The 21,272-nt window shown below is 55.5% G+C and overlaps 4 protein-coding genes across 4 annotated transcripts; 1 reads left to right on the forward strand and 3 right to left on the reverse strand.

Moving 5' to 3' along the window:
- Positions 1–1,570: 1,570 nt before the first annotated feature.
- Positions 1,571–2,833, forward strand: J7T55_004393 (fructose-bisphosphatase; the record flags this gene model as incomplete). The annotated part of the gene is made up of 4 exons (XM_053132041.1): positions 1,571–1,692; positions 1,762–2,549; positions 2,628–2,682; positions 2,755–2,833. 4 exons carry the CDS (start codon positions 1,571–1,573, stop codon positions 2,831–2,833), a joined length of 1,044 nt encoding a protein of 347 aa, XP_052990006.1.
- Positions 2,834–3,509: 676 nt separating this feature from the next.
- Positions 3,510–9,990, reverse strand: J7T55_004394 (uncharacterized protein; the record flags this gene model as incomplete). The annotated part of the gene is made up of 5 exons (XM_053132043.1): positions 3,510–3,620; positions 3,698–5,578; positions 5,713–9,437; positions 9,671–9,778; positions 9,891–9,990. The coding sequence occupies 5 exons, from the start codon at positions 9,988–9,990 to the stop codon at positions 3,510–3,512; spliced, it is 5,925 nt and encodes a 1,974-aa protein (XP_052990007.1).
- A 1,261-nt stretch (positions 9,991–11,251) lies between these two features.
- Positions 11,252–13,087, reverse strand: J7T55_004395 (uncharacterized protein; the record flags this gene model as incomplete). Its single annotated transcript, XM_053132044.1, has 4 exons — positions 11,252–12,534; positions 12,591–12,811; positions 12,874–12,943; positions 13,015–13,087. 4 exons carry the CDS (start codon positions 13,085–13,087, stop codon positions 11,252–11,254), a joined length of 1,647 nt encoding a protein of 548 aa, XP_052990008.1.
- Positions 13,088–14,581: 1,494 nt separating this feature from the next.
- Positions 14,582–20,894, reverse strand: J7T55_004396 (uncharacterized protein; the record flags this gene model as incomplete). The annotated part of the gene is made up of 6 exons (XM_053132045.1): positions 14,582–17,352; positions 17,418–17,465; positions 17,520–18,334; positions 18,588–18,687; positions 18,906–18,997; positions 19,783–20,894. 6 exons carry the CDS (start codon positions 20,892–20,894, stop codon positions 14,582–14,584), a joined length of 4,938 nt encoding a protein of 1,645 aa, XP_052990009.1.
- Positions 20,895–21,272: the final 378 nt, after the last annotated feature.

The following is a 21,272-nucleotide window of genomic DNA, read 5'->3' on the forward strand; positions in this document are numbered from 1 at the left end:
CACGCGTGCGTTGGCCGCATGTGCCGAGGTCAAAGTCGGCGATTTTGGACCTGGCTGAGTGTGACACGCGCGCCGATGGCCCACCAACCCGAACCCTGGGGAAACCCTTGGTAGGGGGGCTGTTGGGCTGTCTACAGTTTGATATTCCGTAGCTAACTAGCTATAGTCGAGCGAGACTTCGACATGTGAAATGGCTGGTACAGTCTTCATGGATGATGGTATGACGATCCCTGTGGGACAAGTTGCTGGATGACAATTCTCCTACTGGACAAGCTTTATTGTTTCGTTCGCGTGATAATTTCTACTGTAGACAATATGAGATACCCACAATACTTGACGGTCAATGGAGAGATCCAACCCTTTCATTCATTCATGTACTAATCGGGAGCCAGATAAATAGATAGGTGATAGGTAATGGGTATGCAGCTACGCAAGAGGTTGACAGCGTCCCGGGAAATTGTCTTGCATCCAGGTCGCGTCAATGGACAAAGGGGGATGTGGCCCGCCCAGAGCACCAGGGGTGCATCAGTTATTCCCACAGCACCTAGCCACAGGTGCCACCGGAGCCACTGGTGCCCCCGCATTCTTGGTCCCCCCCAATGCCCCAATGTACGTATACACTATATACCCAAGTGCAGCGTCAGTGTGGAGAAATCGTGCCTTGACATGCAAGCTGGGGCAGATCCAGCCGATCAAGCTGACAGCGACCCGGCCGGCCCTCGGAAAAGCTTCTTTGCTCCAATTAAACGTCACTCGTGCGTACCAAGTGCAATAGCCGCCACTGTGCCGAGCTCACCCATTCTCTCTCTCCCTTTGCCTACTGTACAGTACAGTACCCTCAGTGAGGGGCAGAGTCAGTGGGCAGAGGGGTTGAGGGGCAGTACCTCTGGTACCTCTGGCCCCTCGCATGGGCAAAGGGAATGATGAATGAATGAATGAATGAATGGATGGATGCGGATGCTCCAATGCCCATGCAGCCAAACAAATACACCCCCCCTCCCCTCCCCATACCATGACTTAATCCATACCTGGGAGCTAGACTATACCCAGGCACAGCAAGGACCCTGCCCCTCGTAGCCGAAGCCGACGATGGCCCTTCCGGCCGTGTCATTATCGTGAGTCCCTTCCTGGCTAGAAATTGATCTGATCTGCTCTGGTCTGCGCCGGTTTGTTGCTCGTCTCCTTCCTTCCTACTCCTTCTCGTCTCTTCTCCTTCTCCTGCACATCCTGTCCTTTCTCGCAACCATACCGCAACCCATTGCCCCTGCCTAGTATACCTAAGAACTTGACATCACAACAACCTCACCCTCGCCCTCACCCTCACCCTCAACCAGAGCCATAACCTCTACTCTTTGGTCTCCGTGAGCTATCTGTCTACGTGCTCGGCTATTCGAGGCTTCCGTGATACAGCCCATAGCTTCCTTCAACTTCAGCTCTGTTTCACATCTTGCCCACGTGCTTACCATCTCGCGCCCCCAACTCACCTGCTTCAGTCCTCAAGCAGTCTGCTTGACAATTGTTAAACTCTCTTCAACTTCTCTGTGTGCCCTGCCGTTCTTCCACCACAACAATGTCGGCAGCAGTACAATCCAATGGGTCCGAGGCCGAGACCATCAACACCAACATTGTCACCCTCACCCGCTTCTTGACCGAGGAGCAGGTCAAGGTCAAGGAGGCAACCGGAGACTTCACGTAAGAGCACCCCTCAGACATGCCCGGGCACTTGTATCCAAGAAACTGACAGTCTTATTCCCTGACCAGTCTGCTCTGCCACGCCCTGCAATTCTCTTTCAAGTCAATTGCCTACTATATCCGAAGAGCAACACTCGTGAACTTGACTGGCTTGGCCGGCTCTTCCAACACCACCGGCGACGAGCAAAAGAAGCTCGATGTCATCTCCAACGACCTCTTCATCGCCGCCATGCGCTCCTCGGGCAAGTGCGCACTACTGGTCTCTGAGGAGGAGGAGAACGTCATATACTTCAAGGAGAACAAGAACGCCCGCTACGCCGTCGCCTGCGACCCCATCGACGGCTCCTCCAACCTGGACGCCGGTGTCTCGGTCGGCACAATCTTCGCCATCCACAAATTGGCCGAGGGCTCGACGGGCACCAAGGAGGACATCCTGAAGCCGGGCACCGAGCTGGTCGCTGCCGGCTTCACCATGTACGGCGCCTCGGCCCAGCTGGTCATCACCATGAAGGGCGGCGGCGTCAACGGCTTCACCCTCGACAACGGCGTCGGCGAGTTCATCCTCACCCACCCCAACATGCGCCTGCCCAAGAAGCGCGCCATCTACTCCGTCAACGAGGGTAACTCGCTCTACTGGGAGGACAACGTCAAGGGCTACTTCGAGTCGCTCAAGCAGCCACAGGAGGACGCCAAGGGCAAGCCCTACAGCGCGCGGTATATTGGGTCCATGGTGGCGGATGCGTACCGGACGCTCTTGTACGGCGGTATCTTTGCGTACCCGGCGGACAAGAAGGCCCCTAAGGGCAAACTGAGGATCCTGTACGAGTGTGCGCCAATGGCTATGGTGTTTGAGAATGGTACGCCTCCAACCCCCCCCTCTTTTCCCCACTTTTACGTGTGTTTGCTCCGCGAATCTTGAACTGACGACGTCGCAGCCGGTGGACAAGCCGTCAACTCAAAAATGGACCGCATGCTGGAAGTCGTCCCTGAGTACGTACCCTTGTTTTCCACCACCCCCATATAATCTGCACCTTTTGAGTAAAATTCTAACAGCCACTCCAGAGATATTCACGACAAGTCAGGAATCTTCATGGGCAGCTGGGACGAGGTGGAGAGGGTCAAGCAATTCCACAAATCATAAGATACCCGAACGGATAGGCAATCTCTCTCTCTCTTTGGTGGCTTGGGTATCAACGGACGAGGAGCAAAACGGCGTTACTTCCTGTGCTGCTGCTGCTGTCACGCTTACCCGCGTTGTTGGATGACAGACCAGATTGGCAACGGTCATAATGTGCATAGCTGTGTGTCTCTACGCGAATAATACCACGGAAAGGAAATTGTGAAGTGAAGCAACGACTTGCCTCCATCGTACTCTGATGAACAAATATATGTGCACAGGGGAGTCTCGAAAAACGGCATTTGGAACTGCGGTGGGGAGCTGGATCTCACGAACACGTCTGCATAGCTGAGCGACCGGTACTTGGAGCATTATGCTTGTCTTTGTGACTATCTAAAACCTATCTGTTGAGCAAGTGGTATGCTTTCATGCCAACTGTGTAGAGGCGACCTCGCTTTCTTTCTTCTTTCGTTCATCCTCCCATCTTTGTCAGACGTCCATGCCAGCGTCTTCTCATGTCTCTTCTCACTCGAATGTCCCGCGACTATTACCTGGAGCCACAGGAAAGCCAAGAATGTAAACGCATGCCATGCTCGCTACCTTGCCCGTCTTTCTGCCCAACTGCATTTGATTTACACCCTGCCACATTCATGTCCTGTTTCTCTCTCCTCGTTCGGCAGAACAATCCATCCCTTCTCGATCAACTACGTCCAACCATGACGTCCCTGTAATACGCAAACGCCAGCTCATTCGAGTACTTCAAGTACGCGTCCTCTGTGAGCGGCAGGCCAAGGACCTGGGTGAGTGAAGTCTGCATTTAAAACAAGTCAGCATGATGTCAATGAAACCAACTTGGGGTAATATGAAAAAGGAAGAATGCGGTCGTACCTCGCCCTTCTTAGCCAGCTCGACAACCACCTTGGCCACCTCGCTCGCCATGTCGGCCACGGCCGCCACCTCGAGCACGTCCGCGTCCTGCCTGACCTGGACGCTCTCGTGCAGCGCCGGCAGGCCCGCCATGAGGCCCTCGACCACGCGCGGCGGGACGCTGGCGACCGAGCCGTGCTCGACGTGGCGCACGAGCTCGATGAAGTCGCGGTAGATCTTGCCGCCAAAGTTCCAGTCCGGCACGAACTTGCCTGGGTCGCCGCCGAACTCGGTCAGCAGGTCGTCCAGGCCCTCCCAGTCGCGCTCGATGATCGCCGCCGGCGCGACCTGCTTGGTAAATGTCTTGTGCGCTTCGGCGTAGCTGCCCGCTCGTAGCAGGTACACGACCTCCTGCCTGGGGTTGCCCTTGACGCTGCGCATGTACAACGCCTTAGCTTGCCAGACCCATTCAGCCGGGATCTTGAAGGTCTGCGTGAGTGTCGTGAAGTCCTCGCTCTGCTCGCTCCCTATCAGCTGGGCATGGTGAGAGAGGTGCTCCTGAATCGCCTTGGCGCGTGCCATAGGGTTGGTCAGGTGGAGCAGGACGAAGACAGCTTCGAGCCAGTGGCCATCGTTGGTCAGTTGCCACGCAAACGTCAGAGTCGCAGCGTCTGCCTTGTCGTCCGCATCGCGTCCGAATGCGACCTTGCCGGTGCTGATAAGAGCCTGGCCCAGCTGCCAGCATAGGCGGTTGTCCAGAGGGGAGAGTTGAGAATTCTCGGGTCGGAGAATGTCGGCGAGATCAATCTCCTTGTCGGCATACAGCTTGAGCAGTCCCCATAGAAGGTCCTCGCGCAGATCCTTGTCGGGATCCTCCCACAACGCGGCGATGCCTTGCTCAGCGAACCATGGCTGAGGCCTCGGCTCCTTGTCTTGCTGAATGTCCTCTGCAAAGGAGTGGATCGCCTCCACTACATCATCCGCCGAGGTGATTGCGTACCATAGACGGAGCCCAAACGCCTGCTTCCAGTCCAAACCAAATCGCTGCGAAAGCACGAACGACTCCATTCGGTTCTCCATGGCTCCTTTCGTTCCCTCAACAGCACAGACGTTGCCACCAAGGAGTTCGTAAATGGCACGAATGGGCTCGGTGAACTCGGACAGCACGTTGACCTCACGCCATTCCTTGACCTGCTCCCGCATGTCCTGCATGAGCTGGTCGCTGGTACCAATGAGTGAAACCAGTGTTGCCAACCGGAAATTCTTGCCATCGAGCAGGTGCTTGCAAGCGTCTGGGATCTGGTGGCCGGCTAGGGAGGCGATGGCCTTGTCTTCAGGCGACCGAGCCATGCCGACAGCTTTGTTAGACGCCTCTTCAACCGTGTTTTGCCAGAACTTGGAGAGATTACGTCGGCGAGCCTGGCGCAGCCCAGACGGTGGAACTCTATCCCCGTTGACGTCGGTGACTTGGTCAAAAAGGATACTTGCAAGCTCCCAGACCATCTTCTCGTGCGCGTTGGCTGGGTTCTGCAGGTCCTGTCCGTGGAAGAAAGCAGTCAACGTGTTGATTGGACCTAGCGATGCTGTCGGAACATTGTCGACCAGGCTGACACGGGTCAAAGCCATCTGATTGGTAAGTGCTTTTGGTGATGTCTCGTTGGAGAATTTCGCAAATCGAATGTCGCGATGTTCAGAGACGATGTTGAGCCTACCCATAGCCATGATGCCATCCTTCTCGAGGGCTCTCCTAGAGGATCTGGAGATTGTCTTTGGGGTGGTTGAAATGACCAGGGTCCCGTCCGGACCCCAGCTTGGGCGGAGGGTGTCATGAAAGGCTTTGTCGGTAGGGTCCATGTTGGCTTCGTCCTCCTCACCAGTCTTGTCTTGTCTCTTGTATGGCCACTAGAAAATGGGAAAAGTCTTAGTAGGGGCACATTTTATTAAATGCAATGCATGTGAATAAATACAAAACGTCCGCAACTAGCGCCCCAACCCATGCGTGAAAATGCAATCTAACAGACAGATGTGGTACCGACCTTGAATCCCGAGGTTGGAATGGGAGCCGGCGCAGCTCTCGCTGGCGCCTTAGGCTTCTCGAACAGCGAGTTCATGAGCTCAATGCTTGTTGCAAATCCACGGCCATCCGACACAGCTCTGGGCATTGCTTGGGGAGCATCCTGCCGTGTGCTGGCTTTCAGGTCCTCATAGCTTTCTTCCTCATTAATAGCCTTCAACGCAGCGCGATCTCGCTTTGCTGGCCCGATGGTTTTCTGGAGCATGTCCATCCAGTCATCCCCATCAGCGACCTGAAGCTTGAAAGGCGTGTTCGAGTCCTTGATGGCACGCATTCTAGCCCTCATGATGCCACCAGGTGTCTCCTGGTACTCAACCATCGATCCATGGTAAGGCGAGTCGTAATCCGGCTCCGCGGCTTGATGATACCCTAGGTAAGCGCTCGTATCTTGTGCCTCGGGTAGAGCATGCTCTTCGTCCATTAGTTCATCCTCATGGTGTTCTAAGGCTTTGGACAGAGAGCCCGCGGAGCGATTAGATAAAAAAGACTGCTCATTGGCGTCGGCCATCTCTTCTTCATCGTCAGAAACAGCCCCCGTGTAGTCGAAGGCACCGGGTAGAGCACGTCGCTTCCGCCTGAACTCAAAAGTGTCCTCAGGATCAGCGGAAGGATACCCATCGGTAGCTTGAAATGTTGACTTAGGCGGCGCAGGAAGGGCGGCCTCCTCCGGCGCGATATCGCCGAGAGTGTCACCTTCTGTATCTTCCTCATCGTAGTCGAGACCGTAGGTGGTGAAGTGCTCGACCTCGAACGTCCACACTCCAGTATCCGCATTGTAGTCGATGAACTTTGTGTCAGGGATCTTCTTGAGGCGCTCAACATGCTTGTTGAATGCGCGACCAGACTTCTCGGCAATTGGCGTCCGCTTATCCCGGCCACGCGGCCAAGAGTGCTCCAGAGATATCTCAGAAGGCACATTCAAGCCCTTGCCAACCGGAGGCTTCTTCGCGGCGACCGGGTACACAGTGCAAGATCGGGTCTCCAGGACAACTACATTTCCTGGAATCTCATCTAAGTCGATGTTGGTGAGGTCAACAGGCGCCTTGAATTGTACCTGGCCAACATTTTCTCGACCAACCGTGAAGTCGGTCACTTGAGATCGTTGCACACGGTTCATCTTCAGAATTTCCTCTTTGAAAGGACTTAACCAGTAGGCTCCGGCTCCTTTGCCCGGAGAGGAGGCGGCATCCTTGGTTGCAGAGGCAGAGGAAGGCTCCTCGTGCACAACAGCGAGTTCGTTGCCCTTGACTTGTTCCATCTCAGGCTGTGCGTCTGGGCTCTTCGAACCACCGCTGGCTGTCAGTGTGCCTCCATTGGTTGGGCGGATGAAGCCCAGATCCTGGGCAGAGGCAGTGGGAGTCTCAGGTGTGCCATCAAGCGTGCCATTTTCGGATGCGTCAATGCTTGTATCGAAGCTGACCCGCTTTGGGAGTTTGCGTGGACCACTGGGTGCCTCTGGGGCCTGCCTGTCTCTGGAAGGCGACGAGAACAAGTCAAGACGCAATGATTTATCAATGTTCAGCTTTTTCAAGCCTGCACTACCATAGGGGCGAGTGCCCATGCTGGACGAGAACGAGCCCGGCGTGAGGATGCTGTCCTCGGCGTTGAAACTCTTGCGCAGATTGCTCGATGAAACGCTCTTGCTCAAGGATCGGTTCAGGCTTCCTGCACCGAGTAGACTCTGTCCGAACCCACCCGGAGTGCTGCCTGCACTTGAAGGTGTGGCAGGAGAGCCGTAAGTACTATAAGAGAAGCCGTAGCCCCGCTTGACTGGGGTCGCAAACTTGGTGGAAGATCCAGGATTCAGCTTCCACATGGGCAGAATAGAGCCCTTGCGCTCCTTCTTCTTCCCAGACAAGGGTGTTGCAAGGGGCCCGGGGTTCTGCACTTCTCCATTTCCAAGACCTGAAAAGAGAGACGGGGTGCCGTAAGCGTTGACATCGCCGATACTAGCTGTCAATGCCTGGGGCGTTGCCTGAGAGTTCTGGGAGTTGTTGAAAAGTGAACCCCCTAGGATAGAATTCTGCTGTGGCTGTTGAGCCGTTGATTGTCCGAATAGTCCGCCCGATTGTTGTTGCGCTGGCTGGGATCCGAACAGACCGCCGCCAGTAGATTGTCCTGTTTGGCCAAAGAGGGACGGTTTCGGTTGGTTCTGCTGGTTGTTCAAGCCACCAAACAACGACGAGCCCGAGTTCTGCTGCTGCTGGTTCTGGGTGTTGGATCCCAGCCCTCCGAAAAGACCACCTCCAGTCTGCCCGGTCTGCCCGGCGGTGCTATTCCCGAAGAGGCCACCAGTTGCGGGCTTGTTCGCCTGTCCAAACAGGCCACCGCCACCTTGCTGCTGAGTGTTGGCCTGACCAAATGCTCCTGTGTTGGTGTTGTTGGTATTCCCAAATAGACCCCCACCAGTGTTTTGCTGAGTGCCAGTATTACCGAAGAGACCCCCAGTAGTGGCTGCAGGCTTGTTCTGGTTTCCAAACAGGCCTCCACCGGTCTGCTGCTGGTTGTTTTGCCCGAACGCACTGGAACCAAAGCCGGTAGATTGGGGTTGCTGTTGATTCGTGTTGCCGAAAAGACCACCACCAGTGTTGGTTTGTTGCGTGTTCGTGTTGCCGAATAGACCACCCCCCGTGTTGGCGGTGTTGGTCTGACCAAAGCCAGTGCTGGTTCCTGCAGTGGCGCCGAATCCGGTGCCCGCTGTGCCCCCGAATCCGCCCCCGAACCCCGTGGTAGTAGCAGGCTTGTTCTGAGTGTTGCCGAACAAACCGCCACCAGTGGCTCCGGTGCCGAAGCTATTCGTGGCAGTGTTCGTGTTTCCGAACCCACCTGACGTAGCACCTGAAGAACCGAACAGCCCGCCGGTCTGCGCTGGCTGAGTTGTTGTGGTCGAGTTACCGAAGAGACCTCCACCTGTTGCGGGCTTGGGCTGTCCAAAGAGACCTCCACCGGTATTGGTTGCACCGGCTCCGAAGCCGCCTGTGTTTGTGGTGTTGGTGTTGCCAAAGCCAGTTGTACCCGTAGTATTTTGGGTGTTACCGAAAAGGCCGCCGCCGGTGTTGGTGTTTCCAAAGCCTGTGTTCTGAGTAGTGTTGTTGCCGAAGGCCCCTCCACCGAACCCAGAGGTTGCTCCAAATGCGCCGCCACCGCCTGCCGGCCCGTTACCATACTGTCGACCCTGAGCATAATCTGCCATCCTTAGCTCTTCTGCCGAGAACTTCTTGTATGGGTCCTGGAACAGTATGTTCTGGAAAGAGTTCTGTGAGGTGCTATTCGGCTCCTTCTCTAAGTAGGGGGAGAAAGCCAGTACAGCAGTTCCAGGGGGCTCCCCAACGTTCGTGCCTATTCCGGGATTGTTTGTGGCACCACCGAATGCACTGGTGGTATTGCCGGCGCCGAATGCACCTCCACCTCCGAACATCGAAGATCCAGTGCCGGTCGTGGCGGTGGCCCCGCCGCCAAAAGGAGTTGGCGCCTTGTTGGCGCCGAAAAGGGAATTGGTAGCTCCACCACCAAACGGCGAAGAGGTGGCCGCAGTGTTGGTTCCAAATCCACCACCTCCAAATCCAGTACCACCTGTCGTTGCCGTGGTTGAGCCAAAAAGGCCGCCACCAGCTGTGGATGTCGCAGGGGCACCAAAGGCGGGTTTTGCGCCTCCGAATCCTGTGTTGTTCGTCGCGCCGAAACCACCTGTACGAAGAGGATGTTAGCAAAACATGACTGTCTCAAGGCAGTCTGGTAAGTCAGAAGACGGCGGTGGCATTATAAATAGACAGATGCCCGTAAGAAGGCTGACAATGGGGAAGACATTTTCAAGAAGACGCCGGGCGCATTCCACGGTTGTGCGGTGAGTCTGCCTAGGACCACATCGACCAGTGAAACGCGGCGCTCGCAGCGTTCAAAGGAAAAGTGATGTATCATACCCCCAGTGTTGCCAAAACCACCTGTCGTGCCGCCACCAAAGAGGCCGCCCCCAGTGTTGGCTGTTTGCGCTGGCGCCCCAAACGCAGGAGTGCTGGATGATCCGAAGGCTGGTAATTGGGGACATCGTGTCAGCCGAGGCGGGTGAAGGTTGAGGCCTGGCATAAGAGCAAAAAGAAAGACACAAAAATCATTGCGAGAAAATAAGCTGAACCAACGTACCGGAAGTCGTCGTGTTGTTTGTCCCAAATCCACCGCCGCCGAAGGTATTGTTACTCTGATTATTCTGGCCGAAGCCACCACCGCCGAATCCGAAAGACATATTGGAGATGGCCGGGAGTGCGATGGGTCTGCCGAGTACGACTGTGTGCGGAGGGTGAGATGGTCAAGGGCGCGAGGGCCGTGGATCGCGCGCCCAACGCGTCGAGGCGACCAAAGCGTGACGCGAGATGAGCCCACTTCGCAGTCAACAATCGAGGTAGAGTTGTCGGTCGCGATGTTTGTGTGGGATGAGTGGTGTTTCGCGCAATCGCGACCGTTGCTCGAGCTTCGCCCTGTCCTAGACGAGCAGGTTGGGGTGAGGTCAACGTCAGGTCGGGGTGGGATTTTTTTTCAGTGGCAGGGGAACATGAGGAAAGGCGGGTTTCCAATAGAAAAGAAGAAGCCGACTGTCCTTTAAAAGGGACAAGGACGGACAGAAATGCAACACTCGCCAGAATCAATAAGAAAATGAAGCCATCCGAAGGCCGCCGCGGACAGGGTGGTTGCGGGTTGGGTTGGTGACAGCTCCTTCGCAAGCTTGGGGCTCGGTGGTGGTGCTCCGTAGGAAAAGCGGTGCTGGAGGTGATTTGGGGGCGACATCAGTTCAGGCCAGTGCAACTGGCCAGTCAGAAAGGCGCAGGCAATTGACTGCTCGGCTCTGAAAGGGCCCCGGCCACCGTGCCTGGGCCACCCAGACCAGCCAATCATAACTGCTTTGAGCGCTGCACTGCTGCTGCCTTCTGGTGGATTAGTCAGTTCAATCTTGCAGGCTCAGGCCCATTGGTCAATCCACTGGCGAGGACCCTCTTGCGATTCTGCCTCGCCAGCTCTAGACTACAATACATGTCACAGATGGTATCAGATGACCACCACTGCCTTTGTGTAGCAGGACAATGGGAGAATAGTGAGTCAATGCCAGCCTCCAGCAGGATCTGTGGCTGGCAGAAAGGCCCAGGCTGCTATATGGGAGAGGCGGCGATGACCAATACATCAGGTGTTGGCCTGGATGGGGTCGATGTCGATGACAGGACTGCCGCCGTGGGCTCCCTGCAGTCCTCAAAGACGCTTCTCATGGGAAGACAACACGAGAATCCAAGGGTGTGCCACTGCAACGCCAACAAAAGAATAAAGATTTATGAATGCTACCTAGGGACCTCCGAGGGGATATATCTTCATAAGAGAAAACTCGCACTCAAGCCAAGTACGCAAGGCGCCACCCAAGGACACAACACACCAGTTTACCACAACGCACGCGCGCACTTCCGTCATGGGCCGAACGAGCCTTGACCAGTCTTGGCCCGTGGGCTGCCTCCATCGTCGCCTTAGAATTGGATTAGATCTCCCTGGTTGCTCGCCTGCTGCTGCGGCCTCGCCCCAAATGGGTTGCTCGCGCCCTGTCCGCCAAACCCGCCGTTCATGCCACCAGGGCCCGTGGCCCCATATGACACGGTCGGCATGCCCGTGAACTGCTGCCGGAGGAACGGGTTGTTGCCGGTTGCCTCGGCTGTCAGCCTGTTGGCACCGGCTCCCGCACTGTTGACGAACGTTCCTGGAGCTGTGTGCTGTGCCGGTATTCGAGTCTCACCAGTGTTGCCGAATGTGTCTTGACCCTCGCCGCTGGAAAGAAGCGCGTTGAGCTTCGCCTCGTGCTCACTGATCGGTTTCGACGGTGCCTGGGGCATCTTTGGCGGAGGGGTGAAAGAAGTGGCCTGGGGCGGGGGCTGGTTGAACGCGGACAGTGTCTTTTGCTCTGGCAGCGCGTTCAAGACTGACATCGATGGCATCTTGGACGGCCCGGGCCTGTTGAACGGTGAAGCTGACTGTTGAGCAAATGGGTTGTTGGAGCCTGTCTTCATCGGCGCCATCGTAGATAGGCCCGAATTCTGGTTGGTGGCCCAAGGGTTGTTGCTTCCTGCCTGCATGGGCGATTCCGTCTGCTGCGGCTGGAGCTGCTGCTGCCCATACGGGTTGTAACCTGTAGGTTGCGGCTGGAACGGCTGCTGCTGTTGACCAAAGGCATCGAACCCAGTCTGTTGAGGCTGGCCAAAGCCGTTCGAAAAGCCATTCTGGTAGCCAGTGGGCTGTGTCTGGAAGCCAGTGTACGCATTCGGCATGAAGCCCGTGGGCTGAGGCTGCATCTGGCTCTGATCAATCGGGTTCCCAAAAAAGTCGACGCCGCTTCCCTGCTGGTACCCCTGATTCCATCCGGTTGGCTGAGGTTGAGTCTGCACGGGGGTGTCGTCAAACAGCGATTGGGCGTTCTGCTCTTCTAAAGCTCGTCGGCGGGCCTCTTCCTCTTCCTTGCTCAATTTGATAGCCTTCGCAAGGTCATCGTCTTCTGTCTCTTGTCCTGGCCGGCCCTCACGTTTCCTCCTATCCTCTTCCTCCTGGTATCTGCTCGCCTCTAGAGCTAGCTTGTACTCGGCATCCTCTTCTTCATTCATTGGGCGCCGTTCACGGCGGCGCGGTGTATCGTGCGGCTGCTGCGGGCCATATTCTTCGAGTCCAGTAACGCGGGACTTCCACGTCCTGCGATCGCTGCGCTCAGCTCGCAGGCGCTCCTCATCCAGTAGCAAGGACGTCAACTCCTTTGCAGCCACCCGAACTGCGAAGACAAAGGTCAGACTTGCTTTCGATAGGGTGGTAATAATCATCACCTACTGTTTTGACCGACATCTCTGCCCTCCTCGTCGGTGTACATGAACTCGCGAAGGGTCTTGATGATGTAGACATTTTGCTTTGCCCATGTGACAACTAGCTCGGAGCCCTCGTGGAGGCAGTAGTCGAGGACCTTGAGCGCTTTTAGGACATGCCTCCAGTTCTTGCCTTTGTCGTTCAACCTCTTGTCCAGCATGTCCATAATCTCGTAGAATTCGGTTGACCTAAGTCGCGAATCGCGTTAGCATACCACCACAGCCAGCACGGCGACGGATCGACAACGTACGAGTTATAGGTGAGCTGGGCGATCTCGCTCATCTGAGTGCCCGTTGGGCCCCATGGGTCATTGCTCGTCGCTGCATGACTACGTCAGTTTGCGACATTCGAGATGGGTCCGAGCGGAGTTCTGTGAGCCTGGCCAACATACCCTCGCGCACTTTGATTTGGACACCAGAATACCCCTTGGTGACATTTTTGATGCTTCTCATAGCCTTCGACATTTTGGCGGCTGGGTTGGGAGGTTACCAGGTGTGTAGTCGGGGAGCCGGTTGACTTGCGGCGGTGGGGGTGGTCCCCTTGTCCGATGGTAATCAACGGATTAGATCTCGACCGGCTGCACCGAGAGTGGTGATGTCGCAGGCGAGCCTGGCAGGTCGTCGCGCGCTGTCGAGATATCGTGCAACAGGAGGAAATATTTGACTGTCGGAGTTGTCGCCTGCTGTTGAACAGCCACAGGGTTCAGCGAGCCTCCGGACAACGAGTGACGGCAGATCTGCCACATGCGACAATCGCGATGCGGAAAAGGGGGTTGGCAGGCGCCGTTTGTCGACCTCAGCCAGAGAAGTTGGTGGCAGGTGGGATGAATCGATCGATGAACAGGAGGACGGGGGACGGGAGACGGCGGGATCGCAGGCTGTTGGCACGGGAAATTGAGCCGTTCGATGGGTTCCAGTTGTGGAATTACCGCAGTAGTGGCACCTCGGCTGCTATGCGGTCGGTGTGTTGTAGGATGCTTCGTATGGGATACCGAGTGTCACGGGCTGGCGAGAGATGGCTGCAGCCGGATGTGAGAAGGGCGTGTACGGTATGAGTAAGGTTGGGAATCGAAATAGAATCAAATGAAGCCGGAGGTCCCTTTCTCTGCAGATGATGGCCTGTGTTCCAGGTGGCGCCCGTCCGGGACACACTTTAGACTGAACTGCTGTGACCAAGGTACTTAGACTTCGTACGCAGCCCAGGCGCAGCAGCAAGCCAGCTCAGGCTTGGGCTCAGGCTTTGGGCTTGGGCATGACGAAACTTGACAGGGCCCATGTCTGGGGGCTAAGCCTGTCTAGGCAGTATCTGATGAGCTAGCTGCAGCCGAGAATTCGTGACTAAGGCGAAATAATGCCTTCTTGAAACCATGCACTGTAAATCTAAATGCGATGAATTACGATGACCACCGACTTGGCCAGCTAGTGGACACCCCCCATTAGTATCCTGAACCCACGCATTTTATGGATCTGACGGGCTTGACGGACCAGTCTATCTCTTGTGCTGCGGTAATTCATCATAATCCACTCCGAAGATCCGCCTCACCAGCATGTATTACGCATGGAATTGAAGGAACGCTCACATGTGCCGGAGGTACAGTCATTATTCAGTCTTGCCATTAGTAGCAATAGCTGGGCCATTCTATGGGCCCGTCCAGGCAGGACCTGCAGGACAGCTCTCCAGTGATGGTGAGGAGACCAGTAGCTCCATCTTACACCCTTGTCAATTATGTTGTGTGCGGTAATAACGAAGCTCTGGGCTTTCTCTCTAAGCCTGATGATGATGGCCATCATATCAGTCGCGGTACCGATGTCCCTCCACTAATCCAATCCACGTGAGCAATAGTAATACATAGTACACAATGGTTCCCAACGCCTTGCTAGCAAATCATCAAAAGAACCTCAGGTCAGGACATCCACGCGGGACTGAGTCTCGTCCGCTCCGGCCCTTCGTGTACCCCATTAAGCGGCAATGTCCTCAGAGTCAACCATGGTAATGTCGCCGTCACCTTCGTCACCACCGTCAGTCTTGCGACTACTGCTGTTACTGCTGCTGCTGCTACTGCCGCTGCTGCTGCTGCTGCTGCTGCTCCTGCTCCTAGCAGAGGCCTTGCCGTTACCGTTGACCCGTCGCGGGCTGGCCGTGACTTGGCCCTCCGTCTCTTTGCCTTGAACACCATCAATGCTGACGCCAAGAGCCTCCTCCGCCTCTTGCGTCGTCATCGTCTCGCCAGCAGCGATCTCCAGACGCCGCTGCTCAAGCCATCCTGGCGGCAAGCCCGGGCCGCTATCGGCATTTCCATAATCACTCTTTTTTGTGCCCTTTGGCCAGCGTCCTGGCCCTCGTCCCGTGCCACCGGGCTTCCTGCGAGCGCTGCTGCTGCTCCTGGCTTTGGGCCCTGCAGACCGCCGACCTCCAGTTGGTCTTCGTGCTTTCGGCCGGGATACGCTGGCTGTCCGAGCCACTGGCGGCCGTGGAGTCGTAATTGGACGGACCGCCGTGGTACGCCTTCCGCCGTGGACATGAGGGTATACGACAAACCTGGTGGGCGGAATGTCGTTGTAGGCGTCGACCCATGAATTCTCCTTGTTGTCATCGGCCTCGATGTTTGGCTTCTCTTGGTCGAGCCTGCCTTCACCAACTTGCGGGCCGGTTTCTGTTTCGTCGGCTATGGGCACGTTGCTGATGTCCACATCACTCGCTCCGTCGAGTCCCATGTCATTGGGCTCTGTGGACTCAAGTACCGTGTCAGCGGCTTCCGCGTCCGTCTGTGGCTCGGTCTTCCCGACAACCTCCTCCTTTTGGTCAATGCCGTTGACCTCCGTGCCAGTATCGATTTCAGTCTCAACATCGGCTTCAGCCTCGGCTTCGACTTGAACGGCAACAGGCTTGCCATTTTCCACGATCTCTGCAATCACAGCTTCATCGGCTTTCTGCTCGTCGTCCTCCTCTCTAGGGGCGATGGCATGTATGGCTGGCGCGAGTTCGAAATTCGTAGCGTTGCTGCGGCCCATAACATAGGGTGTCCAGGTCAACACGCTCGCGTCAAGCTGGACATAATTCTTGGATTCCCACTTCGCAACGTACTCCTTACAGAACTGTATGTCCACCCTGAAAGCGTAGAGCTGAGTTTGCGGGTCACGAACGAGACACCTTAACCCCTCCAAGGCTGAAATAACATCGTCTGGCGTAAGCCCGGTGTCATCGGAGATCTGCTTGATGCTGAGGCCTCTCCTCACGTGTTTGTCCTCTGGACAATGTTCGAGAAGATAGCGGCACATTATCAAGCGCCAGTAGTTTCGATATGACACAAGGCCCATATCCGACAGCGGCTTCTCAGGTGAACCCGTTTTCCCTTCTACCCGGGTAAGGAGGTAGGAAAAGTCGATCAATAGGTTGCCATATCCTTTTCGCTGATGTATCGGTAGTGTCAGAATGCACGAGACGTTGTTCTGGCTGCTCGCTCTCTTCTCCTTCGAAAAATAGCCAACAAAATGGTAGCCAAGGTCGTCGTACTCGCAGAGCACATAGAAGAGGAATGGTTCGACATCGTAGTAGAGCGTCTTCGAGCCTAGGAACAGCTTCGCCAACAGGCACAGGTTCTGGCAATAGACTGGGTTTTTCCGACCATCGACCTCGAAGACGGAGATGGATCCATGTCTGTAGATCTCATCCCCCGGAGGATGCTTCGCTGGGCACTTCAATTTGTGTCGCCAAGCAACGTAATCTGAGTTCATGTACTTGAGGCAGAACTCGCAGATGAAAAGCACGCGGTTCCTGCTGTACTCTTCTGGGTATGGGGCCGCATACCATGTATCGATTTCCCAACCGCCAAACTCGATGCACTCAATTTGACTCGCAGGGCCTTGCGACTTCTTTGACTTCTTGGCGGGCACCTCGATCTCCTCCTGCATCTTCAGAAGGCGCTCTTGCCAGTCCTCCTCCGCCTTCTGTTTGGCCTCATCAAAACGGCGGCGGTCTTCGTTGGTGGGCACGGTCTTCGAAGTATCTGCCTCGGCCTCAGTGAGGATGCCTCCATACGGTTTACCCTTGTCGTCCATGTCTTTGTCGAAAAAAGAGTAAAAGGGTTGCGAGAGGTTTGAGGCAAAGGGAGCGATAGGAGGTGTGGCCACCCGCCTCGCGCGCGAAGGGCCAACAGCTCTGGCTGGCCTGGATCCTGTCGTGCGCCGTCCACCTCCCCCGCCCCTTGATGGCTTGGGCTTTTTGGAAGCGATCTTTTTGAGTTCTGTTGGTGCAACGCGAAATCTCACCACAAGGCTTGATCTAGTCTTTTTGATGATTGTTGCCGGCGCGTTGGTTGATATCTTTAGTCGAAGGGATCGTGCAGAGCGTGGGCGGCTGTCCTCCTCGACTCCGTTTGTGCCGTTTGCTGCGCCTTCCATGCTGTGACTATCACCGGTATTTTTACGTCGTTTGCGCAGGCCAACTACGTGCTCGTCGGCCTCGGCTGAAGATGTTTTGCGCTTTCTAAGCACGCGTGATCCATCCATGGGGTCGTCATCAAGGACAAGTTGATTGAATACGGAATGTGAATCTGGCTTCACAGCTCCCCTTTGTGATGGAAGGAGGTCTCTAGCGAGTTTCGGCGCCGTGGCTCGCCTTGCGGCAGGAGGCGAATCGGCGTCGACGATGCCGTTCAACTCGTCAAGAGAGTCGTCTTGTTCAACTTCGGAACTCTCATGACATTCGGGACATTTCCACGACTTGGAGGCTAGAATCGAGACTCATCAGTATTACTCAAACAACTTGCCCGCACATGGTGGAGCGGCTACTCACTTTGCTTGCCCTCCAGCGCCTTGTTTTCCCGAGCGCACTGCTGGTGAGCTGTGATCATGTCAGCACATCGGCGTCTTGGGCCCACTGAAAGAGTGTACGAACCACTTTCACCGCAGCCGGTACAAGTTAGGAATGTTTCAAACTCCTCAGACGGGTCGTTGTCCTCATCTTGCTTGCAAAACATACACATGTTTGCCGGCGCATTCTCTGATTCATCGTCATCGTCTTCGTTGTCTGCGACAACGTTCCATTCGGCTTCTCCCTCAGATGGCTCCTCGCTTTCGGCATGATACGATTCACCCTCGCTGGCTTCGCTTTCCTCATCGTCAGTCTCGCCTGGCCTGAGCTTGACAGCACCGACGCCTTCCTCGTCTTCGTCCTCGTTCTCCTCTTCCTCATCCTCTTCTGGGATCTCCTTGCCCCTGCCTGTGTGTGCTTGTTCGATCGCTTCGTCATCAGGTTCGCCCTCAGCATCGTCGTCGTAATTCTCGTCGTCTTCCCCCTCAGCATCCACTTCGCTTCCAGCGTTGCCGTCCCCGGATTCTACTACATCTTCTTGATCGTCCTCCTCGGCTTCCTCCGGCAGGACGTCTAAATCCTCGTATTCGCCTTCTGCATCTTCGTCTTCTCCTTCGGCATCATCGTATTCTTCGCCCTCGGCATCTGGATCGTCCTCGGCCGGGGCATCGTCGTCAGGGTCGAACTCGAGAGCCTCGTCCGTGCTCGTCGCGCTTTGTTGGAGCTCGTCCTCTGTGAGGTGAGCGCTCTGCGTGGCTCCCATAGCCGCCATGTTGGGAACGCTTGACATCCAGCTGCGGAGCTTCGTTGGGGTCCTGTTCTGGATCACTTCCCAAGCTCTTCTTGCCAGCGACGGCTGGCCCGTAGCCTGCTCCACCCTTCTTACGAACAGGGAGGCACTAGTGAAGTGCCCAGCTTCATTCCCGACTCGTGAAGCACGCAATAATATCTAGATCGTAACCTTGATGTCGTTTTGGCTTGCAGTCTAAGCTTTGCGACTAGATGTGGTTGCGCCACACATGGAGTCGGCAGTTCGCTGTGGGGAGTTGCCCGTTGTTGGACGCGCAGATTTGGGAGGGAGTCATTAGACGATGGAGATGTAAGCTGAAGATATCTCAAGAAAGTCGTAATCGACGCGTCTCAAGCTTGTACGTGAGCTGTTCGTACGAGAAGACAGACCAGCTCCTAAGGGCGAGATGTGCGTCGCAAACGAAGGTGCGGGAGTGGGTTGTCTCGGTGCAGACCAGGTTGCCTAACAATATTCTAGCACGGGTTCGTACCTGCAGCCGGCGCAAATTGGGGTTGGGGTCAACGGGGCGAACTAGTCATCCCGAGGTCTGCGATGTCTGAGATAACCTTGCCGGCCGAACGCCGTCACAGCACCCAACCAGACTGCTCGAGTCCAGCGACGACATCCGTCCCGGCGACCTGAGATCCGAACAACCACCTCAAGCAGCATTCAGACAGTACCAGAAAGATGCCGGTTCCATTCGAGACTCTGATTCCGTATGGAATCATCCTTGCGGTAAGGTCCAGGTGGATGAGGAGAGGGGACGCCTGATCTGCCAACTTCAGCTAAGTCGAATTCCAGATGTTTGGTGTCTCCGGCGTGGGACTCGCCAATATCAAGTACTACCAAAATGGAGGCAAGAGAGCGAGGCGCTCGACGGACCAATGGGACAGACAAAGTACGATTCCCCCAACCAGACAGTGGATGCAGGCCTGCCATACTGACTAAAACTACAAGTGATGAACCGTGACAGGCGGTTAACTGGATTCCTCAGGGGCCAGAGCCACAGTCCTGTGGCACCAGATGGCTACGAATTGAACAATCCCTGGAGAGTATGATAAACAAACTGTGGACTTCTTAAGTACGATAAGGCTGATGAGCATGTTTAGGTCGAACGACGCGTGTGCTAGACGACGACCGACCCCCACCGACAGGCTACGAGGCGGACAATTCTTGGAGAGCATGAGGTTCTGGCTCCTCACAGGCTTCATGCCGGGAGGAACTAGGGAAGTCTGGTGGTGGAGAGGCGCACATACTTCATCGCAGCTTAACAGAGGATATTCAGTTTGGAAGGCACCCAGAGCAGGGACTTTCTCCCATGATGGCGCAAAAAGATGCGATACAGGAAGACAAGTTCTGCAATACAGACGATGGTGGGTTTGTAGGCACAATGCTACGAGCCATTTATAAATCCGTCCAGGTCCAGAAGAGCAATGGTGAATCGCACCGGGTATCTTGTGTTATAACTGAATCTGTGCTCTATTCTTGTTCAGGCCTTCCAGCAACATACAAGCCTGACACATTGCTTGGCTGGACATATAACCACACTTCTCACACCTTCCTAGCACCTGCCCTGACACTCCAGGCTTCTTTGGGGGATTGGTGGACCGTACTGGTAATTGTTTGGACCCGTTTGGCCGAGCCTTCAGAGACACTGCAGCAGTGACGTCGGTCTCAAGCCCGGCCGATGTTTCATTGCTCCTCAACTGAGCTTCCATTGCGGCCATTTCGTTCCCTGCACTATTTCCACTGGCAGAGCCACACCCCTCGACACCTTCGTCCTCGGCGGGCACTGCAACCGGAGGTGGCTTCCCCTTGCATGCGCACTTGTCTGGTTGCTTTCCAGGCACCAGGCGGGCCATGTCCTCACCACTGCGGACAATATCGAGGATCGCGCTCGGCCGCACTTTTTCGAGGTTCTTGATCAGACTCCGTGCACTTCCCCTGAAGGCTTCAGGGCTGTAGATGCACTCTGTGGTGAAGTAGTCGAGCTTCTTGTGATGCGCATACAGCACGATCTCCTTCTCGTATGAGTACTTGAGCGGCTTGCTCCGCTTGACGTCCGAGTTTGAGTCACCGGTGACGATGTGCGTCGCCCGCGAAAGCCGAGGCAAGTCGCCCCTCAGCAAGTTCATGAGCACGGTCTCTGCGACATCGTCGGCGTTGTGGCCTGTGACGACATGCCTGATCTCCAACATCTTTGCGCCGCGATCTAGAGCCTGCCGTCGAAACACGCCGCAGTATGTGCAGTTTCCCTTCTTCCCAATCGTCTCGACGACCTGGTCCATTGTCCAGCCGTAGAGTTCGCCGTAGCCCACTATCTTCAGCGGCATCTCATACTGCTCTGCATTCCGCTTAACCGTTTCCAAGGAGTCATCTCGGTAGCCCCTGATTCCTTCGTCCACGCTCAGCAATACCAGATCCAGGCCGTAGTTATGGCGTTCATTCAATGTCTTCAAAACGGACGCCAGCACAGTTGAGTCTTTGCCACCCGATGCACCGATAGCTACTCTCTCTCCGGGGTAGAACAAATTTGAAGAGGTAATGGTGTGATGAACTTCGTCCTCGAAAACCTGGATGAAACACTTCTTGCAGAGCTTCATGTGGTTCTTTGGCCGCTTGATGAGCGCCCGCTCCGTCTTACAGAGGGCGCAGGGTATAGGAGCCATGCCTGGGACTCTGAGGGCCTTGAACAACGGCACTCCAGTGTTCTGAGTCCAGGACTCAAGGTTTCGGTCGGAACGAAACACAAATATCGAAGGAAAGCGACTTCAAATATGTGAAAAAGAAAATGAATTGCCTTTGAAATTCACCCGGTGAATGGGTTGAAATCAAAAAGTGAATGCAGGTCTCTCTACCAAATGACTGGGCGGTGCTGCAGAGAGGCCTGCGCTAGTAAGGCATGCAAATCCGTTGTGGCGCCCCGTGTGGCTGGTGAGTTTTTGACTGGAGCTAGTCCATTTTAGTACTAAGGTCAGAAACCCAGAGCCCACAACAAAACTTGCCTGTCGATTTTCTCCGCGAGCCCACTGGCCAAAAAGTTTCCT

The sequence above is a fragment of the Diaporthe amygdali genome, assembly GCF_026229845.1.
Source record: "Diaporthe amygdali strain CAA958 chromosome Unknown NODE_29_length_634662_cov_65_424859, whole genome shotgun sequence".
Classification (NCBI taxonomy): domain Eukaryota; kingdom Fungi; phylum Ascomycota; class Sordariomycetes; order Diaporthales; family Diaporthaceae; genus Diaporthe; species Diaporthe amygdali.